General features: G+C 38.3%; 3 protein-coding genes across 9 annotated transcripts in view; 2 read left to right on the top strand and 1 right to left on the bottom strand.

Annotated features, from left to right (window-relative positions):
* Positions 1–8,767, top strand: part of LOC139627597 (inositol 1,4,5-triphosphate receptor associated 2-like) — a 33,055-nt gene extending 24,288 nt beyond the window's left edge. For all 4 annotated transcript variants that reach the window (XM_071488491.1, XM_071488490.1, XM_071488489.1 and 1 more), the window contains exons 30-41: positions 100–178; positions 787–907; positions 1,052–1,082; positions 2,168–2,308; positions 2,538–2,669; positions 4,189–4,342; positions 4,535–4,584; positions 5,366–5,518; positions 5,775–5,830; positions 6,523–6,645; positions 6,819–6,947; positions 7,484–8,767. In XM_071488491.1, coding sequence (XP_071344592.1) covers positions 100–178; positions 787–907; positions 1,052–1,082; positions 2,168–2,308; positions 2,538–2,669; positions 4,189–4,342; positions 4,535–4,584; positions 5,366–5,518; positions 5,775–5,830; positions 6,523–6,645; positions 6,819–6,947; positions 7,484–7,646 — 1,332 coding nt within the window. In that variant the 3' untranslated portion in view covers positions 7,647–8,767. The remainder of the gene's footprint in view (positions 1–99; positions 179–786; positions 908–1,051; positions 1,083–2,167; positions 2,309–2,537; positions 2,670–4,188; positions 4,343–4,534; positions 4,585–5,365; positions 5,519–5,774; positions 5,831–6,522; positions 6,646–6,818; positions 6,948–7,483) is intronic.
* A 1,288-nt stretch (positions 8,768–10,055) lies between these two features.
* lyve1a (lymphatic vessel endothelial hyaluronic receptor 1a) lies at positions 10,056–12,044 on the top strand. Of its 2 annotated transcripts, none has more exons than XM_071488499.1 (6): positions 10,056–10,205; positions 10,377–10,560; positions 10,635–10,774; positions 11,101–11,301; positions 11,511–11,583; positions 11,897–12,044. In XM_071488499.1, exons 1-6 carry the CDS (start codon positions 10,124–10,126, stop codon positions 12,042–12,044), a joined length of 828 nt encoding a protein of 275 aa, XP_071344600.1. In that variant the 5' UTR covers positions 10,056–10,123. The 2 variants fall into 2 exon arrangements, with proteins under 2 accessions (XP_071344600.1, XP_071344601.1); XM_071488500.1 differs by having other exon boundaries at positions 10,067–10,205; positions 11,900–12,044.
* ampd3a (adenosine monophosphate deaminase 3a) lies at positions 11,066–23,262 on the bottom strand. Of its 3 annotated transcripts, none has more exons than XM_071488495.1 (15): positions 23,190–23,262; positions 18,145–18,367; positions 17,820–18,000; positions 17,520–17,685; positions 17,219–17,438; positions 16,957–17,086; positions 16,595–16,789; positions 16,251–16,382; positions 16,005–16,168; positions 15,767–15,893; positions 14,942–15,105; positions 14,485–14,605; positions 13,430–13,603; positions 13,193–13,303; positions 11,066–13,099 (listed from the first exon to the last, which is right to left on the bottom strand). In XM_071488495.1, the coding sequence occupies exons 1-15, from the start codon at positions 23,245–23,247 to the stop codon at positions 12,923–12,925; spliced, it is 2,343 nt and encodes a 780-aa protein (XP_071344596.1). In that variant the 5' UTR covers positions 23,248–23,262; the 3' UTR covers positions 11,066–12,922. The 3 variants fall into 3 exon arrangements, with proteins under 3 accessions (XP_071344596.1, XP_071344595.1, XP_071344594.1); XM_071488494.1 differs by lacking the exon at positions 23,190–23,262 and adding an exon at positions 20,315–20,569 and having other exon boundaries at positions 18,145–18,384; XM_071488493.1 differs by lacking the exon at positions 23,190–23,262 and adding an exon at positions 20,315–20,569.
* Positions 23,263–24,143: the final 881 nt, after the last annotated feature.

The raw sequence follows: 24,143 nt of genomic DNA, 5'->3' as shown, positions 1-24,143 counted from the left end.
TGTCATCTTTTACTTTTTTAATAGTCTAATTTCACTTTGGTAAAATGTTGTAAAAATCAAATATAAATGCTTTGTTCTTGTATATGTTTGTGCATATAGGAGCACAAGCTGATCCGTAACCAAAGTATAGTGGGATCCAAGTTACCAGACTTGAGTGAAGCTGCTGAACAGGAAAAAGGTAACAGTCTTTGTTTGCTCTCTTATTCATGTAAGACAGAGAGTATTATCATCAGTACATTTAGCAAATTTGCCAAGGGTGTGCACTTCCTGAATCTCAGGGAAAATGATGATGATCTGTTCTTGTGTTTTTTTCCTCTGTGCCACCCTTTTACTGAAAGCCTGGTAACGGAGAAAGAAATGCTGTTTTCATTTTCCATCAGCAGATGGCATGGTTGTTAAAGCATGTGAGCCATAGACCATCTGATGAAATGAGAAAACTTTATGTATTTCTATGTTTTGGAAAGAGACAAAGCCATGGACTTGAGACTTTGATTTCAGTTAGACTTTAAGTCGCAAAAATGAGGACTTTAGACTTTACTTGGACTTCACCTAGTTGTGACTTGACAGCCAAAATATGCAAAATGAATAAATGTATTTCATGTTTAAACAGTGACAGTGCAAGAAAATATATATGTATATCAGAGTAAAATACATTTTTTTATTTATACATATAGACTGTGTATAAATAAATACATTACTTACCTTACTAACACTTGAAATCTTTTTACACAAACAAAACCTGTCTCAAGTTACTTGAGACTTGACTCAAAAACTTATTTTCTGCAGGTCCTCAGCTCTCTCCAAACTCAGCCAGTAGTGTGGAGACAAAGGACAAGTCTGACGCAATGCCGAACATTTCAGATGTGATGCTGAGAAAACTGAAACTTCATCGGGGTCTGCCAGGCTGGTGTGTAATAAACCAACTGCTCAAATTACCTTTTACCTTTTGCCTAATAACTCAAAAATAGCCTTCCATCTCTCTCTTGTTTCACTGTGAGTAAATACATACATTACTTACCATACTAACAGTTCAATTCTGATTCTATTGCAGTGCCCCGCCACTGACTGAAAAGGAGGTTGAGGTTGGTGTCTGATCTGTTGTTGTTGTTGAGTGATTTTCACATATATCTCCTGCTAAAAATGATACACAATCACAAAATTTCTAAATTATTCCCATTCATGATGAAACATTGAAAGTCCTGTTTTTGTTTTCCTGTGGTGCTTTGCTTCTGCTTGTCTGCAATTTAAACTTCTGGAAATGTAGTAAGACACTCAACATATTTACAAATATAGTTATTTACTGCATAAACTGTCAAATAGCACAAACAGTTTTGGTTTATGCCATGTTCCCATGCTTCCAAGATAAAATATACCATTTAATATGATTTGTGGTAATTGAATGTATACAAGAGTCATAAAACACATCATAAAATTGTCTGCCAACAATAATCTGTTTACTCTGAGCAGAAAACTCTGTTCAAACACTTGATCAAACAGTGGAGGCAGATGTAGCCTATTGTTCCATTCATTGCTGAACATTTGCCATGTGTAGCCCCATGTTTATAATAACCTGTTTTGTTACCAAAGTAGTTAATTACACAATTGTAAAAAAAAAATTGGCTGCCTGGACTCTGTGGTGCTCTGTCAACAGGAAAGTGTTTTTCTGTTCCTGATCAGACCAAAGAGACTCAAGAGTGATTTCCTGTGGAGAAAATACAAACATTAGTGACGCTGGGAGGCTCAGGCTGTAGCCCCTCTCGCTGCTCCCTCTGGGATGCGTCTGGATCAGGACAGTCAGAGGTCATATATTTCCTTTCAGCTGTAGCACATATATGTTGGAAAACTGTGCAGACTGGCTTTGATCAACACAGCGAAACATCAGGAGGTCAAGTGTCAGAATCACAGCTTGTTCCCCAGGCTCATCTCAGGGCCGCTTGATTAACACAACACAAGTTAACCGTTAAAAATGCATGTTAGCCTTACAATAAACAATGACTCTCATTTAGCCTGTGTATGCGTGTGCTGGGCTGTGGGAGAGTTTTATATGGATTCCTCTGATTGATTCCACTGTGTTGGTGTGTTGCCACCACCAGCAGCTCATCTGTGTTTAATGTGTTGTTTTATATGCCGTCCTGAGTGTTATATTGCAGCAACTTCCTCCCCACAGAATGCATTTGTCCAGCTATCACTAGCATTTCGTAATGACAACTACACTCTGGAGACGCGGCTCAAACAGGCAGAGAGGGAGAGGAACCTGACTGAGGAAGACACAGAGAAAGAACTAGAAGAGTTCAAAGGATCACTGAAGGTTGGTACTCGAAAACAGCATCTGACATTACATCAACACACTAGAAAAGAAGAATTCCCCCTGGCTCTTTAGTGCTCCTTCATCTGCTTAATGTTTCCTGGAAGTGTCCCACAGTAAATATTTATCTAGTGTGAGAAAGAGTCCAATCCCTGGCACAAAAAGGACAGTGATGTACATTTTGTTTTCTTGACAGAGTTATAACATGATGTTGTTCGTGTGTTTCTTACAGATGACTGCACCACAGTGGCAGAACCTGGAGCAGCGTGAAGCCTACACGCGCCTTGTAGAGACAGTAGCAGTGCTGCACCGCCTGGCCACGCGGCTCTCCAGCCGAGCAGAGATAGTTGGAGCAGTTCGACAGGTTATACAAACTCATGCAGATGACAATGCAAACCCAGACAATGCTGGACAGTTTAGTGACAGATGCATTTTGTGCACATACAGTGCAGCTTACTGTTTGAATGATACTGTCTTCTTCAGCATGTCTTGGGACCACTGGAGCGCCTTTTTGGCTGCATCTTAAAAATTATGGTGAAGATTTTTATCTGATGTCATGGCTGACCTTGTATCGGCCAAAGCAAACATCACTAAAAGAGCAAATTTAGTGTTTTTGCAGTACAAAGCTCTTTAGCTATTTATAATCCTGAACCACTGAGATGAATCACTGCCCTTTTCTGTCATTTCCTTGTACAGCTGCCCAACCATTAACAACATCTTTATAATGATTGCACAGAAATTTTAGGCGCCTGTAACATGGCATTTTATGTTGCATCAATAAAGGTCTGTTGAGTCCGTTTCTGGTTTTCTCAACACCCACATTTAATGACATTCATATGTTCTAAAAATGTGACAGTTTAGATTCTTGGTATCCACATCCATTCCTTGGTATCACATTATCAGATGTTGTTTCAAGTAAAAGGCTTGGTTACTATAATAATAATGTATTGCCTTTTCCACCAGGGATTATTCTCCGTGAGTTATGTGCATTTTTTTTTACCTTTTTAACATCTCACCAGAAAGATTAGATGTTTTTCTTGTAGAAACAAGGTTTCCCTGGTGTGATTTAAGTGCAAAATATCAACATACCCACATGTGTTGACCCTGTCATGGTTTCCACACATAAAGTTGTTTAATATTACTTAGTAATATTAGCACAGTTAGTATATACAGTACTTAACATTTGTCCACAATTAAATCATAAAATGCATAAATATTCACAACATCAGAGCTGGAAAATCTTTCCCTTTGTGTAACTTTGTGTATATTCTCAGTTTCCTCTTTGTGGACTAACCCAAATAAATGTATCATATTTGTTGGCATCAACATTTTATAAATGATAAAACATTATGAAACAACAATCAATTCTAAAGTTGGAACTGAATATTGCATCTCCATGGCACATTTTAGCTCTCTTTTAGCTTATTGTTCTGGTTTTACAGCACATTTTACAGTAGGGTTCAGTCTCACTGACTGTTATCAAACTCTGAATGAAAAGTGCATATGAATTCATCAGGTTGCAAAAAGATCACAGTTGTGTGTTTGTCAACTTGTTTAAGATCTCTTCTGCCCCGAGTGGTCAAAAATCTATTAATTCAGCTTGAAATAGTACATGGTTCATATTATTGTAACTTGAAATGTCAGCGAGCTGCTGTATGTCAGAAGTCAGATGTTCATGTCAGACGGCCATAAGTTTATTGAGACCATATGTTTAGTTGTTCTAAAAATTATTGCAGAACTCTTACAACAATTCCTCGGGACAGACAAGTGTTCAAAATTTCCGCTTTTGAGATACACACTGGGTTTTCAGCAGAGGTTCCTGTTTCTGTGCTCCTACATTGAAATGCAGGTAAGTATTGACTAACTCTTTTATTGTGCAACAGGAGAAACGTATGAACAAGGCCACTGAGGTCATGATGCAGTATGTGGAAAATCTGAAGAGGACATATGAGAAGGACCATGCTGAGCTTATGGAATTTAAGAAGCTGGCCAACCAGAACTCAAATCGTTGTTATGGAGGATCTGTAGACACTGGAGGTAAGACTACACTAATCAAAACATTCTGATAAAAACCTGACATTTCATTTTTCCTTTACCAGGGAACTTTCCACTGTTACTGCACTATCCTAATGTTGTGACCAGATTCACTGCAGCTGTGCTGCATGAAAAAAGGTCTCTATGCACTTACATAATGCTGTACTCTGTGTTTCTTTGCCTGTGTTTATAAAGATGATGGAGTTCCCCGGCCGTCAAGATCAATGTCCCTCACCCTTGGAAAGGTAAGTGCTGAAGTTTTTTGTGCTGAGATAATTAGTTGTTTGGTTGATAAATTGATCAAAAGAGAATTAATTAACAATTCTGGTAAGTGTTTAATTGTTTAAGACATTCACTGTATCAAGGAAAATGTCAAACATTCTCTGGTGCCAGCTTATCAAATATATGGATTTTCTTCTTATGTCCGTTTCATATGGCTGTAAATTAAATATCTTATTTTGGGCTTAGACAGAACACACATTCTGACGTCACATCCGTGGCTATTTTTCACTAAAATCTGTGATTTTAAATGAATACAAAAGATAAAAAATACATCAATTCATAATAAAATGATGAAAATGGTGATCAACCATGCTACAAGGATGTAGAGTGGTGCTAAAAGCTTTGCTAAGTGCTAATTGGTGCTGGATGGGGCTAGTCAGTCTGAGGGAACATAAATCCATCAAATTTCATGGTGATCCATCCAGTAGTTGTTTAATTAATTCACTCAAAACCACAAATGTGAACCTTATGGTGGCACTAGGAGAAAAGTCAGAGGATCACAAGTATCATTAGGATTGTACAGAATTTCATCACTCCTGTCCATCCAACCACCCATGCAGTAGTTTCTGAGATAAGTCAGTCTGAACTAAGGTTTTATGTTCTTTTGTGTTTCTTGTTCAATTTCTGAAATTGTCTCTTCTTTGTGACATGATCATGATCATGATCATTTTATCACCCTTGATATTCTCATTATTCTTACCACTAACACTGTTGCTTGTGTTCTTTTCACCCGGCTCTCTTTAGGCTCTGCCCAGGCGCAGGGTGAGTGTGGCAGTGGTGCCTAAGTTTAACCTCCTGAACATCCCAGGTCAGACTCCAGCCACAGCCGGCCCGGGCCCCAACCCGGCCTCCAGCCCCAACCCGGGACCCACCACTGGTACTGCTCTTCCTGCCCTGGTAGGTCATCCTGTCCTGTCGGGAAATGATGGGAAATGACAAATCAAGTATTGAATGACGTGAACACCCACTCTCTTGGCATGATAATACTTAAATATTAAGATGATGAAGATTTTAAATGCAGGACTTTAACTTGTATTTTTACCTTGTGGTAATGGTACTTTCACCTGGGTAAAGGATATAAGTACTTCTATCATGCCTGTAAATTGTGCATTATTGTTAGAAAGCAATAATATTCTTCAACACTCCTCTTTAGTGTGAAGCAAATGATGTGAAAGCTTCAACAGAGACAGCACAACCAGCAGCAGAATGGTATGTTTTGTGTTCTGATCGTGTTTTGCTAACACACACACACACACACACACACACACACACACATACATACAGCATGTACTATACAGTATGTACGCATACCACTGCTGCATTCAAGGTCACTCCATAGTCCTTGAAACAATGGGCTAAGAAAAGCCCAGAACTTCTAATCATTCTTATCAAAAGCATTTTCAGCTGCAGTGGGACCTTTTGCTTGTTTGTGTGACCTTCAGGATGTGTTTTAGAGAGCAGAGAAAGCCCCAGTGAGGTGAAAATAACCCTGAAAGCATAAAAAATAATCAAACCCTGCTGCAGTTGATGGATATGCTATCCTGGGTCGTAATCTAAACATTTGTGCAAGAGTTTGACAAAGTCCAGGCACTAGGTTCCAATCATATCCTGGTTATAAAGTGAGACTGAGTAAAGCTCTCAAGTGTCTGAGCTCGATGTTCTGTGAGGAGACGAGAATAGCAATAGCAAATGCGGAGAGTGCCAGCTCCATTTTTCTTTTCACCATGCCTGTGATGGTGTCTGTAATGTACACTACCACTCAACCTGTGCAACTGTTTGTCCATTATAAGACAAGGCCACAGTGTTGTGATGGAACCTAAATGTACACTCCTCTCAGTTTTGTAATGCCATCTGTGGTGGCGTCCAAGGATGACTGTTCTTTCCTATCTGAAACAATGCAGTGGAAAGAGTGTGTTGGAGCAGGAAAGCGAGCCAGCCAAGCCCACGGTCAACTTAGAGGAGATCAGAGCTGAGATCAGAGCCGAGCTCAAGGCAAAGATCGAGGAGGACGCTTACAATAAAGGGTGAGGCCTTCTCTCCTGCTTGATAACTACGCACAAACACACTCTCTATGATGACATTGTTGCTGGTACAGATGGTACATTTATGGTACAGATTAATCTTATATAATTAAACACTAAAAAGACCAGCAGTGACAGTGATCTGTAAACAGTAAATGTGAACATCTCAAATGCAGCTACCAAGAGGGACTGAAGCAAATCAAAGCACTCCAGGAAGAGAAGCATGAAGAGGAAAATGCTGCTGAGAACCTGCTGGAATCAAAAAATAAGGATGAGGAGAGTGGAAGGAAGATAAATACGACCAGGTAAACTGAATCTGCAATAGCTTGATGGTTATTCACTTTCTTGTCAAGAGCAAGGAGGGAAACAGCTGAGTAAAGATATATAGAGGTAATGACACCAAAGTGTAAACAACACACTGTGGTCTTACGGGCATTATGTGCCACAGATTCTCAAACCCACAGTGACGACAACACTTCAGGAAGTTACTGCACCCAGCCAGGACATAGTCTGACACATTACCTCCCCATAAAACTGCAACAGTCAGCGTGTTCAGCTAGACTAACTGGCTGCTGGCACGAGAATGGTATCAATCTGCCCATCTAAATCTTGTCTAGAAAGCAAATGAGTGTCAAATGAGCTGTTTTATTTATACTAATGACATCTCAATTTGGATTTTCGTTTGTGTTATGTTATGTGGTGTCAGTATATTATTGCTGTAATTTAAAATTTTATACAGATGGAAATGGAAAAGCACAACACATACCAAACAATCCATACAATCAAACAATTAAAATATCTGAAATATTCTGTATACTGTATGGGTTCCTTGTCTTCGCAGGAGGATGGAGGAGGTCGTTGCTCTTTTTGGTCGGTTTTGTCCCAAGATTTCCTTCAGTAGACAACTTCTCTGGATCGCCCTGACACTGTTTGTGTTGATGTGTCTGGTTATCAGTATTTTTACATTCTTCAGTGACTACTACAATAGACGTGAAGACACGTAAGGAGAGGAGGACTTTGTGCCAGAGAAGATAAAGATCTTTGGATTGAGTATAGCAGCACAACCAAAGACCCCACTACAGAATAACAGAGACTGCAGTCATTCTTTGTCTCTGTCGATTTACCATATCATCACACTTGGACTCACTTGAATCCATGACCCTGACTCTGGAGGGTCAGAGACGTTCTGGGAGGCTTTATGGATAATGTTGCCTTTGTCATGGTTAACAGCATTAAGTTATGATTATGTTATGATAAAAAGTCAACACATTGTTTGCCGCAGAGAGAAAAAAATAAATTTCTGTTTAGGGACCAATTATATAATGTGATGAAATATATACGTATTTAAATTAGATGCATACATAATGATACATTCTGGTTCTGGTACTTTGGATGATGAATATGGCACTTTCCATTAAATGCCACAGTAGAAAAAGTGTGTATTTATCTACACTCTAATGTTAAACTATAATCTCTCAGGTCCAATAGATAATGAAGACCCTGGGAAATTCTTAATTTGTATTTAAAGACATAGAAATTTAAAGATTGTTGTTATTTGCTGTTTAAGTTCTATCATGTATATTTAAAGATTTTAAACTATAAGCACATTCCAAAGTAGTTCCTTAAGTGCAATATTTTGCAGTTGATGGTTCTTGTTTGTGCCATTTTGGATTGTGTCTTCAGAGCACTGAGAGATTTTCGTCTTGTATGAGAGCACTGTTTAGATGGCATGAGACTTATTTGTATCTTCTTTGCACGTGTGCCTGCCTGTGTTGTTTGATCTTTGTAGATTTTATGATCTGCCACTTCACCTTTAAATAAAGGTGCCTGAAAGTATTTGATTGTTATTTCCATACTGGCAGATATGAGGTTCTACCATAGCAGATTGGTGCTCTAGTCCCTCCTCTAACATGCAATACAGATATTTTTAGCTTAGATGAAAGAAACTATACCACTCAACAGCTTAGCAGTTAGCCAGTTATCTTAGTTTAGCATAAAGACTGGAAATAGGGGGAAACAGCTAGTCTGGCTCTGTCCAAAGGTAATAAAACCCACCCAGCAGCACCTCTAAAGCTCACTAACGAACATGTCATTTCTCCTCTATTTATTAAAACAAAAAACCGAACTGTGCAAATGAAAAGTTGGAGTCTTGTTGTTAATGTGGGGCTGTCTTTAGGCTAATGTTACACTGGAAGCTAACTGTGTGGTATCAATGTTCAATCAATATAACTTTCAACAAATAAGCAAACTTCCCAAAATGTCAAAGTATTTCTATGAATTATGTAATCAGTTGGGCGTTTTTATTGGGGATATTTTGACATGAAGCAGCTGAAAAAATAAAGGTGTAAATAATAAACATTACAATAGCTGAATCCCATTTCGCTGCTGCAGTTTCAGGGTCCTGGTATTGTTCATGCTGGCTCACTGTCACATTGTCATGGGCCATTGTTAATGTTGCTAGTAACACCTTTGTTTTTCTAGCTATAATACATTTTTAAAGAGCATATTTTCTTCCATCATATTGTCACTGGAGTAGTTTAATTAACAAAGGAAACCATTAAGTGTAATGTAATTTAACTGATCAAGGTCTCAATATGGCCCCATAGACACACAAAGCCCACCCTTAATATTTGTCTTTTTCCATAGCTCAAGATCGTCATTTATTATGGCCTCACGGCTGCATGTTCGTCAGCACATTTTGCGTCATTTCCTGCCGTCAGAACTTCTGGAGAGATGTTTTTATGGAAGTGGGATGTCGTTGTGTGCCAAAAGCTCATCAGAGGATACCAGAGATCACAGGTTTATTCATGACTGAGTAATGCCACAAGGGAGGAAATCATTTGGACAGTCAGATGTCAGTAACAGTGCAAATTACTGACACTGTGAGAACAGACTTTAATCACACGTTGAACACTATTAACATTATTTTTATCGCTCTTGAACCTGAAACTTATCGGCTCTGTTCTATGCTACAGGCTATATTTTCACTTACATCCAACAAATGTATTGCTTAAGGACTTAACTGAAAGCACTTGTTTAAGTCAAAGAACATTTCTGTTTAAATCATCATTTAATTATTCCTTGACCATGAACCCACTCTACACTGTGAAAAGCCCTTCACTGGTGTAATTCATACGACCTACATTGAAATTAGTTATCCTTTTTATACCAAACAAATCAGTGTTAAGACTACAGCAACTCATTACTGCCTGTGATGAAACTGTGTTTTTTAAACTCCTGTTGACATATTAGTTTTATCTATTTTTCTCCTGGGCCCTGCTCTTGGGACATATGATGGCTCTTAATCTGACCTATGCACAGTACTTCCCTCTTCCGTTTCCTTTACTTTCTGGCAAAGGCAAAGTCCACAGACCCCAGTGACCAGATTTACCTCTATTTAACCCTGTCATTTGGCTCACAGACACATAAGCTGTGCAACACTTGACATCCCTGGCATTATCTATCTCTACTCTTAGGAGTCATGAATATGATCTGGCTTTGCATCACATCGTTGTCAATTACTGTCATATCTGGTCAGAATATTGACACAAGCCACATTGGAGGTAAGAAATTCCTGATGATTTAAAATTTGTTGGTTTATATATTTCTACCACGCATTTAATTGCATACATGTAACTCTTCTGGTCAACAGTAAAATTTATTGATTCATCATATTACTGTTTCTGCAAATACAGTAAACCTAAATCTGAAAGTGTTGTATGCTTTGTGTCCAGTTTTCCCAGCAGTGAACCAAAGTATTGCTGGAATATTCCAGGTTAGCTTTTTAAATGACCTGAACCAGCCACAGTATGCTTTCAATGCCTCTGAGGCGCGGAGGCTCTGCTTGTTCCTTGGAGTGAACATTGCCTCAAAAGCACAAGTACAGGCAGCACTCACAAGAGGTTTAGAAACATGCAGGTAAGACCAGAGAAGAAATGCACAAGATTGGAGTTTAATGAAAAGTACCTGATCTCACATTTTGTTTTGTTTAGATTTGGATGGATCGATGAACATTTGGCAATCATTCCCCGCATCAAAGCGCTTACTAATTGTGGAAAAGGCAAGACAGGCTTGGTGACATGGCGGGCTCCTGTAACACAAAAGTTTGATGTGTTTTGCTTCAATGAATCAGGTATGATTTTTTTTATGTGAATTTTTCTCTAATGCTTCAGACTTCTCAGTTAATTGAAAACAGCATGCACGCTGTTCTAATACTGTGTTAGGTCTATTTAAATGGATTAAATAAATAAATAAATATATAAACTAGATATGTAGCATTACAACCATTCAGAATGCATTTTCAGGACATGTGTATTAGTACACACATGGGAGGCATATAGAATTTTTCCCTTAATAACAAAGTTAAAACATGAATACATGAATAATGTACAAACATTCATTAAAAGACATGTCCTTCATAAAATTCTCATCTGTCATGGCCTTTATGTACATGTACAGACGCAGCAACACAATTGAAGGATACAACAAGTGACAGCCCGTTGAGCAGCAGAGATTACTCAGGGCAAACAAACTCCACCCAGACAACACACTCTACGTCTTCCACCTCCCCTCTTCTTCCGTCCTCCTCAGCTCCTAAAACCAAAGACAATAAGGGAGAACCAGCCCCCTACGTTGGCAGGGCACAAGGCTCTGCTGGAGGTATGGGAATCTTATTCACAACAGAAAAGAATTTTGTAGAGTAACCTTTCATATTCTTTCATACTGTACAGAAAACACAGTTCATCATGTAAAAAAAATAGAAGTAACAACTGTAAAATACAAGTTATGACCTTTTATCATATGAATGGATAATATTTTTGTTTTGTAGGGCTAATGTATTTTTCCTTATTATTTATTTACTGTTTTAGCAAAGACTGTACTCATCACTTCAACCTGTGCCCTTCTCCTGATTGCAATAATCATCGTTGCGTATCTAAAATTGTAAGTGGTTTTTCATATGAACATACTGTATATGATACTGAGGTCTACAAACAATATTTTTTGTTGGTTAAGTGATGCTTTATAGAACTACTATCTGAAAAAGTATATACATAAAATATCACTACTCAAAGAAGCTATGCAGTATATCAGCACTGAAAGCTGAGTGATAATGAGCTGTGGGAAGACTGATAAGACAAAGTATATTTATTTTATGTCAAATTCCAACTACCTTGTATTATATCATGTTTCTCCTTTTGTTATTATTATATCTATTAGTACATAATGTGATTGTTTTCATTTTCTCTGTGAAAAGGAGAAGGAGTTGCTCTCAGAGCTCTGACATGGAGCAGCAGCAGGAGTACGTCAAGACAGAAGATGGGACGTGTGTGAAGAATATAAAGGAAACTGAAGACGAAGTTCAGGAGGATGAGAGGATAGAAGTGGATGACAATGCAAGTTAAACATTTTGGTGCTCACTATGGACAACCACTGAGTAATATTCTTTTTAAGGACAAAGATATGACCCTTTGCTTGTGTGAAAGTAATGTGGCTGTGAAGTGCACTTATTTTTGCATGTTAAGCTATATGTGTTTATTATTTTTAGTCATCTGTTAATAAATTGTGCAGTTTAGCCACTAGATGGCAGTGTTTACAATGCAATCATTTTGAAGAGTAAGGATTTTATTATTTTAACACCTTTGCAGCAGTCAACATACCTATAATCGATACTTTTCTACAACAGTTGTAACAATTGCCCTTTTTTTAAAAAGCCTACATCATTACAAGCTTAGGTATCTTCCAGCTCTTTCAATATATCAATATCTTTCCAAAAAATTTCTGAAACCTCTTTAAAACAAGCTATTTAAGGAGGAGACAGCAGAAATGTCCCAGACATCATTCATGTGTTATCAGAGTTGTATGAACTAACATTGTGCAAAGCTTTTAAGTGTATGTATGTCTGATGTGGAGTGTTTACAGTGCCTGAAAATCTTTCAAACTGTTTCAGACACTTTCTACATAGCCCCCATCACAAATGGAGTGTAAGGTACAGTTGTTTATAGTGGAATTGTGTAATGACAAATGTATGAATCTACCTCACACATCCAGCCCTCCACAGTTTTTGTTATAACCATTGAGAACCAAAATGCTATCAGTCATCCAAAGCATGCATCTTCACTCCTTTGTTATCAACATGTGACCAGCTAAGCATTTCTCTTTGACAGGATTCTTTTCTGTTATTTAATCAATATAATCACTCAGTGCCAATTTTCAAGCTAAAGGTAAATGGTAATAACTGTGAGCTCAGCATGCTTGGACTCTGTCTAATGTGAAGTGCATTTTACTCATTCTGAGAATTCATGAGTTCAGACTTCACAGCATCAACTATGAAGCTAAGTTCATTGCACAGTGTCTCGTGTCTGTAAGCCATGCGGATCTGGGCGACATTGGTCCGACGGATATCATTCCCTTCTGGTCCATCTTTCAAATAGTGCACTCCTAAGAAGTGCTTCTTTTCCTGTCAATAAATAATAAATACAATTGTTGAGACAAAAATGAGATCAATATTGATTAAATGTAATGGAGATGTGGACTGAAAGTGGCACTGTACCTGGTGAGACAGTCCACTTTGCAGCACGCTGTTCCTGGCTATTTCACACACATCACAGGTGCTAAGCTTCCACAACTGAGCAGCTATGGCATACTCCTCCATCAGTGGTTCCTCAAATCAGGGCAAACAAACAATGGAAAGGATTATTTACTCTGCAGAACTTTATCATGATATCATACAATGATTCAGACATACGGCAAAGCAGCCTATATTTCCTGTATATTTGTTTCTGTTTACCTTGGTGTAGTGGAACTGCATGGGATCATCTGTGGACAGGGACACACACAGGCCTTTGTGTAGGAACTCTCTGAGAGGATTTTTGGAGTATTCCAGGAACAGACTGTTGTTGCTGAGTGGAGACATTGCAATTGGTACCTGGGCCAGGTAGTACAGGTACTGCAACACAGGGCTCTGAAGGAACAGGAAGTTTAAAACATAAATACTACTCTGGCAGTCAGACGAAAACATATTGTACACACACACACACACACACACACACACACACACAGAGAGAGAGAGAGAGAGAGAGAGAGAGAGAGAGAGAGAGAGAGAAAGAGGGAAAAAGCTCTGCTGCTGTTTTACGTACATTTTACAAGCATGTCTCCTTAAATAATGATTATTTTCAGATGCTTCAATGCTACTGTTCATAGTTTATAATTCTATATATGCTAGAATTTGTAGTCCTCTATCCAAATTGCCATGTCTTAGACACAATGAAATACTGCTGGATCATTGCAATTGTAGTGAATAAGCTGCACAAATGACATTAAAAAGCAACAGCAAAACAAGAATCTCACTACCACACTGAACAAAATGACTAAAATACTGTATGTCTGTGCAGTTTAATAATCAATAAAGTCTAGAATATAAATAAATAAATGAGTCAACAAAAATAAGACAGACCAAAAAACATAAAAAGGGGAGTTATATAATAATAATGACATCACAAATTGGTTTTATATTGCTGTCCCTCAATACTCCACCCAACACAACTGTTGGAAATAAAAACAGGCTAGCTCATTTAATGAGTATTAAATTGAGTTAAGGGCAGTAAGTTACTCAACATAAGCAATTATAGAATAGAGAAGAAAGAGAAGATATCAGTTTAACCTCTCAGTAATTAAATTTGATTTAAATGCAGAGAGGACATGAAGTCTTCCAACTAAGAGGAAGCTGAGGGTGGATTTGGATTCCCTCAGTGGAAGAGAGTAGGCCTTGGTGCAATAAGCGATGTAAAAGCAAGACTATCTCTTTTTTATCTTTTTTCAGTAAGACAACCTTCAACAAAGTACCTTCTTCAAGTTGAGTCCATGTGAGATGCTGTCAGTGGTGAGAAAGGCAGAGACCAAATGAGTGATTGATCCAGCTTCTCCGCAATGGGGACGGAACTGGAAGGTGCTCAGTCCACGCTCTCTACAGAGGACACGCAAAGACATAATAAACACATAAATCAATATATGAGCAAATTGAACAGTGAGTAACTGTTTATCTGTTAGCAATTCTATTCGTGGATACAGTATCAGCTGCACTGTTTATTAGATGTTGAAGTTGCTCTTATTAACTATGATTGTTCAGTAGTTAAATAATTTAAAGCTTTTTACTGCCATACTATTAATTAATTGCTCCTTCCCTGAGAGCTCTACAAAGTAAACTGTCCACTGAGTGCTCTATCCACCAAGTCAGGCCCTAGATTGTCAAAACACTCTACTTTAATGAGGTGTGCGTGCTGAAGAAGGCATCAGCTCTTACTTTCTGAGGTTGTTGAGGACCATGATGTTTGCATACATGTGGAAGATGTAGTAGCTATAGGGAGGGTTGTTATCTGCAGTCCACTGTTCTGGCTTTGGGCTCCTGAAGGAGAACATATGATCACTGTGTTTGGACTCATCATCTACACTGTCAAAGCCTGACACCTGCACATACAGAAAAAAAGACAAGCAGTCATTTAATACTGGGATGGTTTATGAGGTCTGGCAGATGTTTTTATAATGATGTATATCCAATGATGTATTTTTTTCTGTCTAAGTGATCATCCTTCCTTATTAATTCCTTATTTTCTAAACCCAAACTAATAATTAATACCCTTGAATTATTGATTATATCCTCATACTATGTACTTACTAAATAAATTCCAACAAGGTAATGGCTTTAGCATTTATAAACACTATATAAACATTTAATAAAAACACATTCTAATGTAGCGGTGAACAGATATAAGGACATTTTTCATTATTTACAATGTCCTCTATGAAGACATATTTTGCATTATTGCAACTGTGTTATACTACATTGTCAGTCATTATCTGTTAATATGCCAGCCTCCACTTATGGTTGTCAGTGATAGTTGTTGACAAACACAATGAATCAATAAACCATAAATCATTCTCGTGTATTGTAAAACATGTATGTACAGCATATGAACACTAAAGAAGTTAATGTAAAGTGTTAGCTTCCAAAAATAAATAACAGTGAATAGGTAATTAGGTGGTATAGTAATTAGGTCGAATAATATTAGGCATAAATTACAAACTTAATCACTTTGGTATCATGAACCCGAAAATAATATCATCTTACATATTTGAGGAAAACATTAAGTTCTTTGTGCTTCTGTGGGTTTACAGTGGCCTCAAATAGAGGAAGGAATATGTTCTCCAGCATCTTGGCAAAATTAGGGACCAGCTTCTTTGTCTTGAAAATGTCACTGAAAAAGAAAAAACATTGTCTTATATATGTAGGGAATTTCTAGATTTCATATTTCAAGATATTCTTTGAAATCAGAAACTTGAATTTTACTTAAGGCTGTGGTACTTACTATATTCTGGGCACTTGAATCATCCACCTCATGTTTGGAGAGTGCACTTTGTGATGAATGAACCACTTAGACAGACTGTCCCACTCCTCTGCAGAGCGTCCATAAATGGACAGGCGTGGCTCTGCATGCTGATACTTACTCTCCTCCAGGTCATGGGCCACTTCCTATTAAAGGGGAGAAGGAGAGAGTTCCAAACTGTCTCTGTATCAGTTGTGACTTCAACTGTAGGATTATGTGATATGATACCTTTATGATACGAGCAAAATACTCTCCATTAATGAGGTTGTCTGTTTTCAGGAAGATTTCGCGAAGTTCACTGGCTCCCACTGGGTTATATTTTGAATTGAACTTATCAAAACGGTGGAAAGTTTGTCTCCCCTGTGAATAAAATGCATAAATTACAAAGCATAATTGTGAACCCAGAATGGTTGGTCATGACAAAGAACTAATACTGGTATTTACCAGTAAAATAAAGAGTTTCGTGAGATGAGAGGGTTTATAATTTTGTAAATATTTAAAAATCAACACACAGCACAGCGTTTTATAAAAACATAATGCTGACACATAGTGACATTTTCTTCTGTTCTTACAGCATGTACATCCAGAGAGTCTACAGTAAGGTCATAGGGGTCCTTATTGAGGCTGTGGAAAACCTGCTGCAGAGTCATCTTTTTTCCAGCTTTTTCCAACACCACACGTTCTGCATCAGTCTTATATGTTTTCTGGATGAAGGTCAGCAGGTGCTTCTGAGACATGCAGGCAGCTGCATGAATATGCGTGTCCACCTGAGAAAAAGAGGCAATATGTTGATTCTACTGGACACATTGAGTGTTTCTAAATGCACACATGGCGTTTCTTTTCTTTGTGACAGCATGCACTAACATCATATGTTTAAATGATATTGTATTGGTTTATTTCTACTCTATCTACTCTTTGTAGATAGGCTACTAACCTTCCTAACATTGTAGAAATCTCTATGCGGCACACTTTTCAGTTCCTTTAGCTCAGCCATCTCATTCAGCATCTCATGGAGGTAGAACTTCGAACTCAAGAAATTTAGTCGTCTGTGACAGTAGGTCTTCCTGAAAATTAGACTGGTTTATATACTATGCAACTCTGACTCTGAAGCATAATTAAGTGCTACATAGAAGATGTAGAAACAGCCAGTTTTGCAACCAGCATAGCTGCAGCGTCTTTTTGTTTTGGCAACTTACGTGGGTCCATCTGCAATCATTGCCAACACATGACTGAGGTCTATGGCAAATGTCTCTAGGTCTGGGTAGGGAAGGTCATGGGGATTGTTTTCTCTCAGAGCCTCTGCATTGTCATACACATTCACTATTCCATCCTTCATTTTCAGTTCATAGTTCAGGTTCTCAGGTATGTTCTCCATGCTGTAGGGATCCTCACCATCTGATGGACATGGGCACATATCTGGAGGCCACAACATTGTTCTGTCACTGCCATATAAACCAGAATAAAACATCTGTGAGTGTAGCTTCAAACTATTCAAACCTGGTAAAACCTCATCTTCCTCACTCCATCTCATGCTCTCAGCTCTGCGGAGGAACTGGGCTGTGGTTCTGCAGAATCTATGATAGGCTAGCTTTGAGTATTTCTCACGAATAAGCAGCGCCTTAAATAGACTTTTGGCTGCCTGTTCATAGTCCTCCACTGTGATCTGAATAGGGAATGGACACAACACAAATTCATCTGTAAAGTGTTGTCTTATCTAAGCTATTTCGTAATTGTACTATAAATTTTTTTAATACTTCATGATGAAATCCAGTTAATGCTCATGTTTATAGTACTTACTCCAGCACAGTAATCACCACTAATAGTAACCCTCTGGTAATCAGGAAAGTTTTCTGGCACTGAGGAGCAGGTGGAGCTGGGGGACAGGAATGGCGTAGCAGCCACTGACCGCGTCCAATCTGTATTCACTGGGATCTGCAGAGACATTGACTGGGAACGAATCATCTTCAGGCTTTTCTTTCTGCAAAAAGTAACATAATTACTATAATCAGAATTGTTTATTACAGTTTTCTTATTTGTTTTAGGATTATTTGTGACATTGATCTGATTGATGACAACCAGGTGATTGTTTGTGATTTGGTGCCTGACCGATAGCAGGACCTACCTCTTGGCAGACTCCTCTGACTGTTGCTCTGCCAGCTCCTTAAGCAGTTCATGCTCCATTGCTTGCTGGAGGCCAATCGGGCAGTCCTCCGGCACGGTGAACATTGATAAGGCATCCTTGTTGTCTTCTTCCTTTAACGCAGATGCATACACTTTCTCTGCTAGCAGCTGAGTCTCCTCCTCTGCCTCACTCAGAGTTACCTTCGGGAATTGGCGAGGCATGTCTGTAAGAAGGTTGAAGCTGCAATAAAATGGCCGGTGACAGTAACATGTATTCACAGGACAGAAAGATTTCTCAGCAGAACTTTACTTGCTCTAACTAGTTTGTGGTGTTTTGTAAACAAACAGATCTACCTGCATAGGGGTTTGGGTGCAGGACATTCAAGAGCTACCTGCTATACAATATCACCACCTGAAGAGCTCTGTATGAATTGTTCATGTTGGCTCAAGTAACAGTGACATTTGTGGCACCACAAATAAAACAGCTGTCAAATGTTGTCAATATGGATCTTCCTGTCCTACACAAGGAGGAGATCATTACAGTCCATAGTGATAAAATGGCTAGAATAGACTGTTCCCTTGCATTAATGTTCTCCATATCAAACATGGAAATGAAGCAGATCAATAGGACCAAAAACATTGCTGTGAATAGATTATATTTTGATCATACAAAACATGAATGTAGCCTACTGTCTCATCTGAAAGTAGATGCAGTAGATGAAGCCATATAATGTTTATCTTGGCCAATTTACATCTGCTACAAGTTAATTTTGTGCTCATTATTAATATTTTTTATCTTTATTACCTATTCACCTACCATAATTAACTTTTTCTGTTCTCCTGTTTTCCTGTTTGCTAGTTTTTCATTCTTGGCTATCTTTTCCTTCTCTGGAAAGTTACATGTCATTTGTAGCCTGAAAGTTTATTATTATCAGCAAATGATCGTAATGGGATACTGTAATGGAACATTGACTAGTCCTGGGGAATATTCGTGGGATTACCACCATACTGTTGAAAGCAGTTGAAAGCATTTTGAATTGTGCACTGGTACAATGACATTTTGAAAATAACTTGTCTAAGATAGCGACATTAAATTCTCCAGATTCATGACACCGTAGGAATGTAAGTCTCCTGAGCTACTTTAAAGTGGCAGTCACTTTATCCCCTTGATACAATTAATATCTTTAATTCTGTTTTAGCCCTTATCAACAGTATTTCATTTTGGAAACCCTCCATCTGTTTACAGTCATTCACCAGGCTCACAGACGCAGCGCAGCAGCTATGTCTAACAGAGAACTGTCTATTTCTGCAAGGAGATAACCTATGTGAACTGACAGTGTCTTGCTGATATCCTCAGTGATACAGGGTGCAGTTCTGGTCATTGGAGTGCTGAAGCAACGACAGAGCAAGGCCATGCTACATGGTGTCATGTAAGCCGATTTTCCACTCTGCAATGGTGCTTCCAGGAAGCTTATCATTCCGGACACACAACACTATCCCGACAACAGCTGTGTGCATCAGCGCTGCCGTGGAGCTTAATGGCATCACATGTACACTATGAAAAGGGATAGGGTCATAAAGCTGTATTGATCTGGAGATGATGGCCTTATGAATTATTAACTGTCTGCTCATCATAAACCTTGAAATAATCTCTACGAAACAAATACTTTTCATTTTTTTCTCCTCACTTTTTCACACAGCAGTTCCAAACAAACATTTAGCAGATTTTTGTCAATCAGTTCTGCCCATGCACAATCATTGGTTAGGTTAGAAGCTAAAGAGGTTAAAAACTTCATTGTCTGCATTGTGGACTTTTGTTTTGTTTTTTTTCCCTATGTTTTATTTGTTTTGCAGAACAAGGACAAACAGCTGGCAGAAAAAAAAAATGCATTCAGTATTCTAATTGAATGGGAACTACTTAACGCAATTTGCCCATTTGTTCCTTTTGTACTCCTTGAAAAAAGGGGTAAATAAAAAAAAAAACAAAAACAAAAAAATGTCCTTCACCCCACGGCCCAAATATTTACCAAATTCAGTTGAGCAACCTCATAACCTTTTTTATTTTTTTTTTTAAAAAACGAGTCATTAGTTGTTGTTTTACACCAGCGACCTAGCTAGCCAGTTAGGTAAAATATACACAACAAATAACTTTACTGTCGCTAGCTACTGACCTCGCCTGTCTTTTCCACCACCGTCTGTCATCCTGCCTCGCTTCCGCGACTGGTGAGTGAAGTAGGTTTGTATAAAATCTTAATTTTTGAACATAGACTGTATTTAGCTAACGAACGAAACCCCTCTCGTAGCCTAAGTCGTTAGAAAAGTCGTAATAAAACTCTGTTTTCTCTGACTTTAAACAAAGTCCTTGTATGGTTTCTGCTTTTATCGGGCCTGTGCAGTTACCATGACAACCAGCGTCGAGGATGTGACTTTTCTTTAACATAATTATACTACAAACAGTGTTGTCAACCTTTTTGTAAAAATAAATAAATAAATAAATAAATACTGGTGTTAGAGTAAGAGAGAAAATCAAAATTTTTATCAAGTCAAAATTGCATGAAGAAAATTTAGTTAAGGTTTTTTTGTTTTCAAACTAACTAAGCTAACTAATCATCAAGTAAACATTTTAGGTAAAATAAACATTTGCTAATTTAATCCTTTCAAATGTTGGAATTTAATATTTTTCTTTGTTGTACTTGGTTTTAAACTATCTTACAGTTTTGAACTGTTGGCCACACAAAAAGACACTTGAAGACATTGAATTTTTCACTATTTTCTGTCATTTTGTGGACAGTACAAATGCTGTGTAATTCTGCTGCTGAGTGGCCATGCCTCAGACCCCCCTCTGTTTTTCCAGACTATTTGCCTTGAATTAAAGTAGATGTACCCTTTAGTTTAACTTGAACTCATAGCCATTTTGATAATAATTTGTATTACAGATTTACAGTTTGCCTCTCATCAGTTCTGCGCTTACCTTCAGTGCCACTCATAGTCATATTTGCGGGTGCTGTCCTCTCAAGTCCGACTCAGTGAAGCACTACAGATTCAGTGGTACCTTAATGGATTCTGTCTGCATCTATCTGGGTCAGACTCAGTCAATGTATGAGTCTATGGTGGCACACAACCACAGTTTTGTTTTCCTCACTGCCCATCTCCCTCTATTTTAAGGAGCCAGGCATCATGTTGACAGAGATACTAATCCTGAGAATATGTCAAAACTGGCTGTCAACAAAGAGAGGGCCTCACTCAGAGAAGACAGAGCCTGCTGCTCTATTTCTCTCTCTCTCTCCCTGTCTCCATCTGACACACACATACTTAGACACAAACACACAAGCACTCTGTTGCTCACTCTTGTTGAGTGTGCACACATAAGGAGGAAGAGAAGAAAAGAGGCTCCATACCATTTCTCTGGCAAAGAGTCATCAGAACCAGGTAGTAAGCACAGTTGTCCTTTTCAGTCAGTGAGCCACAGGCTGCGATAATTTCCTAAAGTACTCACAGGCAGGCAGTCTGAGAACAATCATGGTGTTTCCCCATTTATCACTTGTTCTTGCTTATTAGCACTGTACTCTGTACACTGGCTCTGATCTTGGTTTAGTCTGTGTACATGTGAAAATACATAATCCTGCTGTGAGGTTCTGGCAAAGTCACTCAAATAACTGTCCTCAGAAGACATTAGGCTTCTTAACACTCTCAGATTGCAAATGATATATAACTCTCTGTCACTGCCCAGCTATTTATAACCAAGTGACCAGACGAATCCTTTATTTCAGTAATGAGAGGACTCCTTTAGCAGTCAGTATGGTAAAATAATTCTTTATGGTTCCTGCTACTGTTAACCCGCAAATAATAAATAATGACCTCGCATAGCCTGTTCCCACCATGACCTGGACTCTGATAAGTAGTAGAAGGTCAAGGTCATGTGACAAATTTTATAGTGCATCACTTCACCCTGATTTCCCCAGAATTAATGAATTTTTTGACTATGAATTAGATAGAACATATTATCTTTATTTTCCAATCTAGAGCAGACTCAGAGCTTCAAGAATTCAGGTCACCAACAGGGTGTTATACCTGCTTATGATCTATAGGTGGTCAGGTTCCTTGAAGTATAACAACAACATGACATTTAGTCAACAGATACAGCACATGCTGCATCTCTGCATGCTTGAACTACCTAGAAAGAGGTACTACTCATTCATTGTTTAATCTCTTGTAACACATGTGGCTGTAAACACACATTGATGGTTATTTCCTTTAGACTTGAGTTTTCACATTTAAGGAATGGAACCTTTAATAATCCTATTGATCCATAGTATTTGTAATGTGATAATTATTTCAGGAAAAAATATAATGGAGCGTTTGCTCATTCCCACCCACCACTGCAAAGTGATCAATCAATCAATCCTTAAATGATAAAAATGTCTTTCAGTCTATAGTGAAGACTACCTAACTCAGTACTCTTATAACACAGGAGATAAGATATTTTATTCAGCATTACAAGAGCCCTTCTCTTATTGATCAGTGTGTCTTGTTTAGGAAGCATCCGATCCCATTCCGACTGAGAAACAGTGTTATGGTGTAGCTCTGCAGAAAGGATTATTAGACACTGATGTAGGGTGTATCTTAATGGTGCTCACTCTGGATTGTGCTAATGTGGGTGTATGCGCTCTTGTGTTTGTCGGCTTAAATGTACTGTAAATGTGGAATGTGGGGTTGACCATATATCATCTTCACAATTACTCTGGGTTGTAAGGATCATGATTTATTATTTTCCATTCACTGTGTAAATCCCATAGGAGTACTCCTGAGGCCATTACTGGACCACTCATAGCCCTATCTCAGGCCCAGCTTGCTATACTTTGCTGTTTTTATCTTGTCTTTTTGGTTTTTCTCAGACACCTACCTGGAATTATTGGCTAAGCCCCCAAGTTGGCTCTTTGTTAAAGTCATATCTAAGAGGGAGGTCAACTACACAAGAGAAAGCCATTTACCACATTACAGAAAGAGATAGTGAGAGGATGAGAAAGGGAAAGTAGAGAAGCTCACTCTTTCCCAAGCAAGGACTTGATTGCTGCTTTAAAAGAGGTGTGCCCCCTCTTCTCATCTTTCTCAGAGGCCAGGGCCTGCAGAAGAATAAAGAACATTAAAAGAAGTGCACTCACCCATCCATGCAAAGCAGCCTCCCTTACAGCTTTTCTGTAATACTTGTCTTTTCCAATAAGTCTACATGTGTAGTTTTTTTTATTGCATTGATGAATAGGTTTGGATATCAATAACCAGTTACCAGTGAAAAAGTCTCACATGCTGTCGGAAAAAAAAGATTTTATATATATATAGACTATAAATCAATAAAGGAGATTTGATGGCATAGAAAGATACATTAAGTAATTTTTACCTTCCATTGTCAATTATCAGTGGTCATCACTGGTCCTAGACTAATATGTAAATAAGTCCACTCACCTCTCTGGCTCTGCTGTCTCTGAGGTGTGTATAAACTGTGCAAGTTTCCTCAGAGAAACACCTAAGTCATGCTGTGCTTTTGTTGTGGCTAGAGTATATGATATCGCTTTCTCCACCCTGCAGTGCACATCACTACATCCTTAACTCTTTCATTGCTGCAGCCTTGTACAAAGACATCAGATGAACAAATGCTGAAGTCAGTTTTTCAGGCAGTGCAAATGGATACTTTTGGAATTATGTTCAAAATAGGTCAGTATGTAAAATATCAGTGTTTTCCCTGCTTTCTCTCTTCCTTCTTAGAGACAAATTATATCCCCTTGTGGATGTTTTCATTCATTGTTATTGTTCATTTGCAGAACATTTTGGTGAGATGTGGTATGGGCAGACCAGCAAGTAATAACAACAATATTAGGGTGCCCTTTTGAATAGATAAACAATAAATGTATATATGATATAACTTTCACTAGGAAGACTTATTTGCGACAAACCTTAAAAACGCTGCTCTCGCTTCTGTCTCTTTAATAACAGGTCCTCAACCAC

The sequence above is a fragment of the Trachinotus anak genome, unplaced genomic scaffold (assembly GCF_046630095.1).
Source record: "Trachinotus anak isolate AG129_WGS33_773 ecotype Australia unplaced genomic scaffold, CSIRO_AGI_Tana_v1 ptg000011l, whole genome shotgun sequence".
NCBI lineage: Eukaryota > Metazoa > Chordata > Actinopteri > Carangiformes > Carangidae > Trachinotus > Trachinotus anak.
The sequence above is the reverse complement of the archived record's forward strand: the minus strand, read 5'-3'. Positions and strand labels throughout refer to the sequence as shown.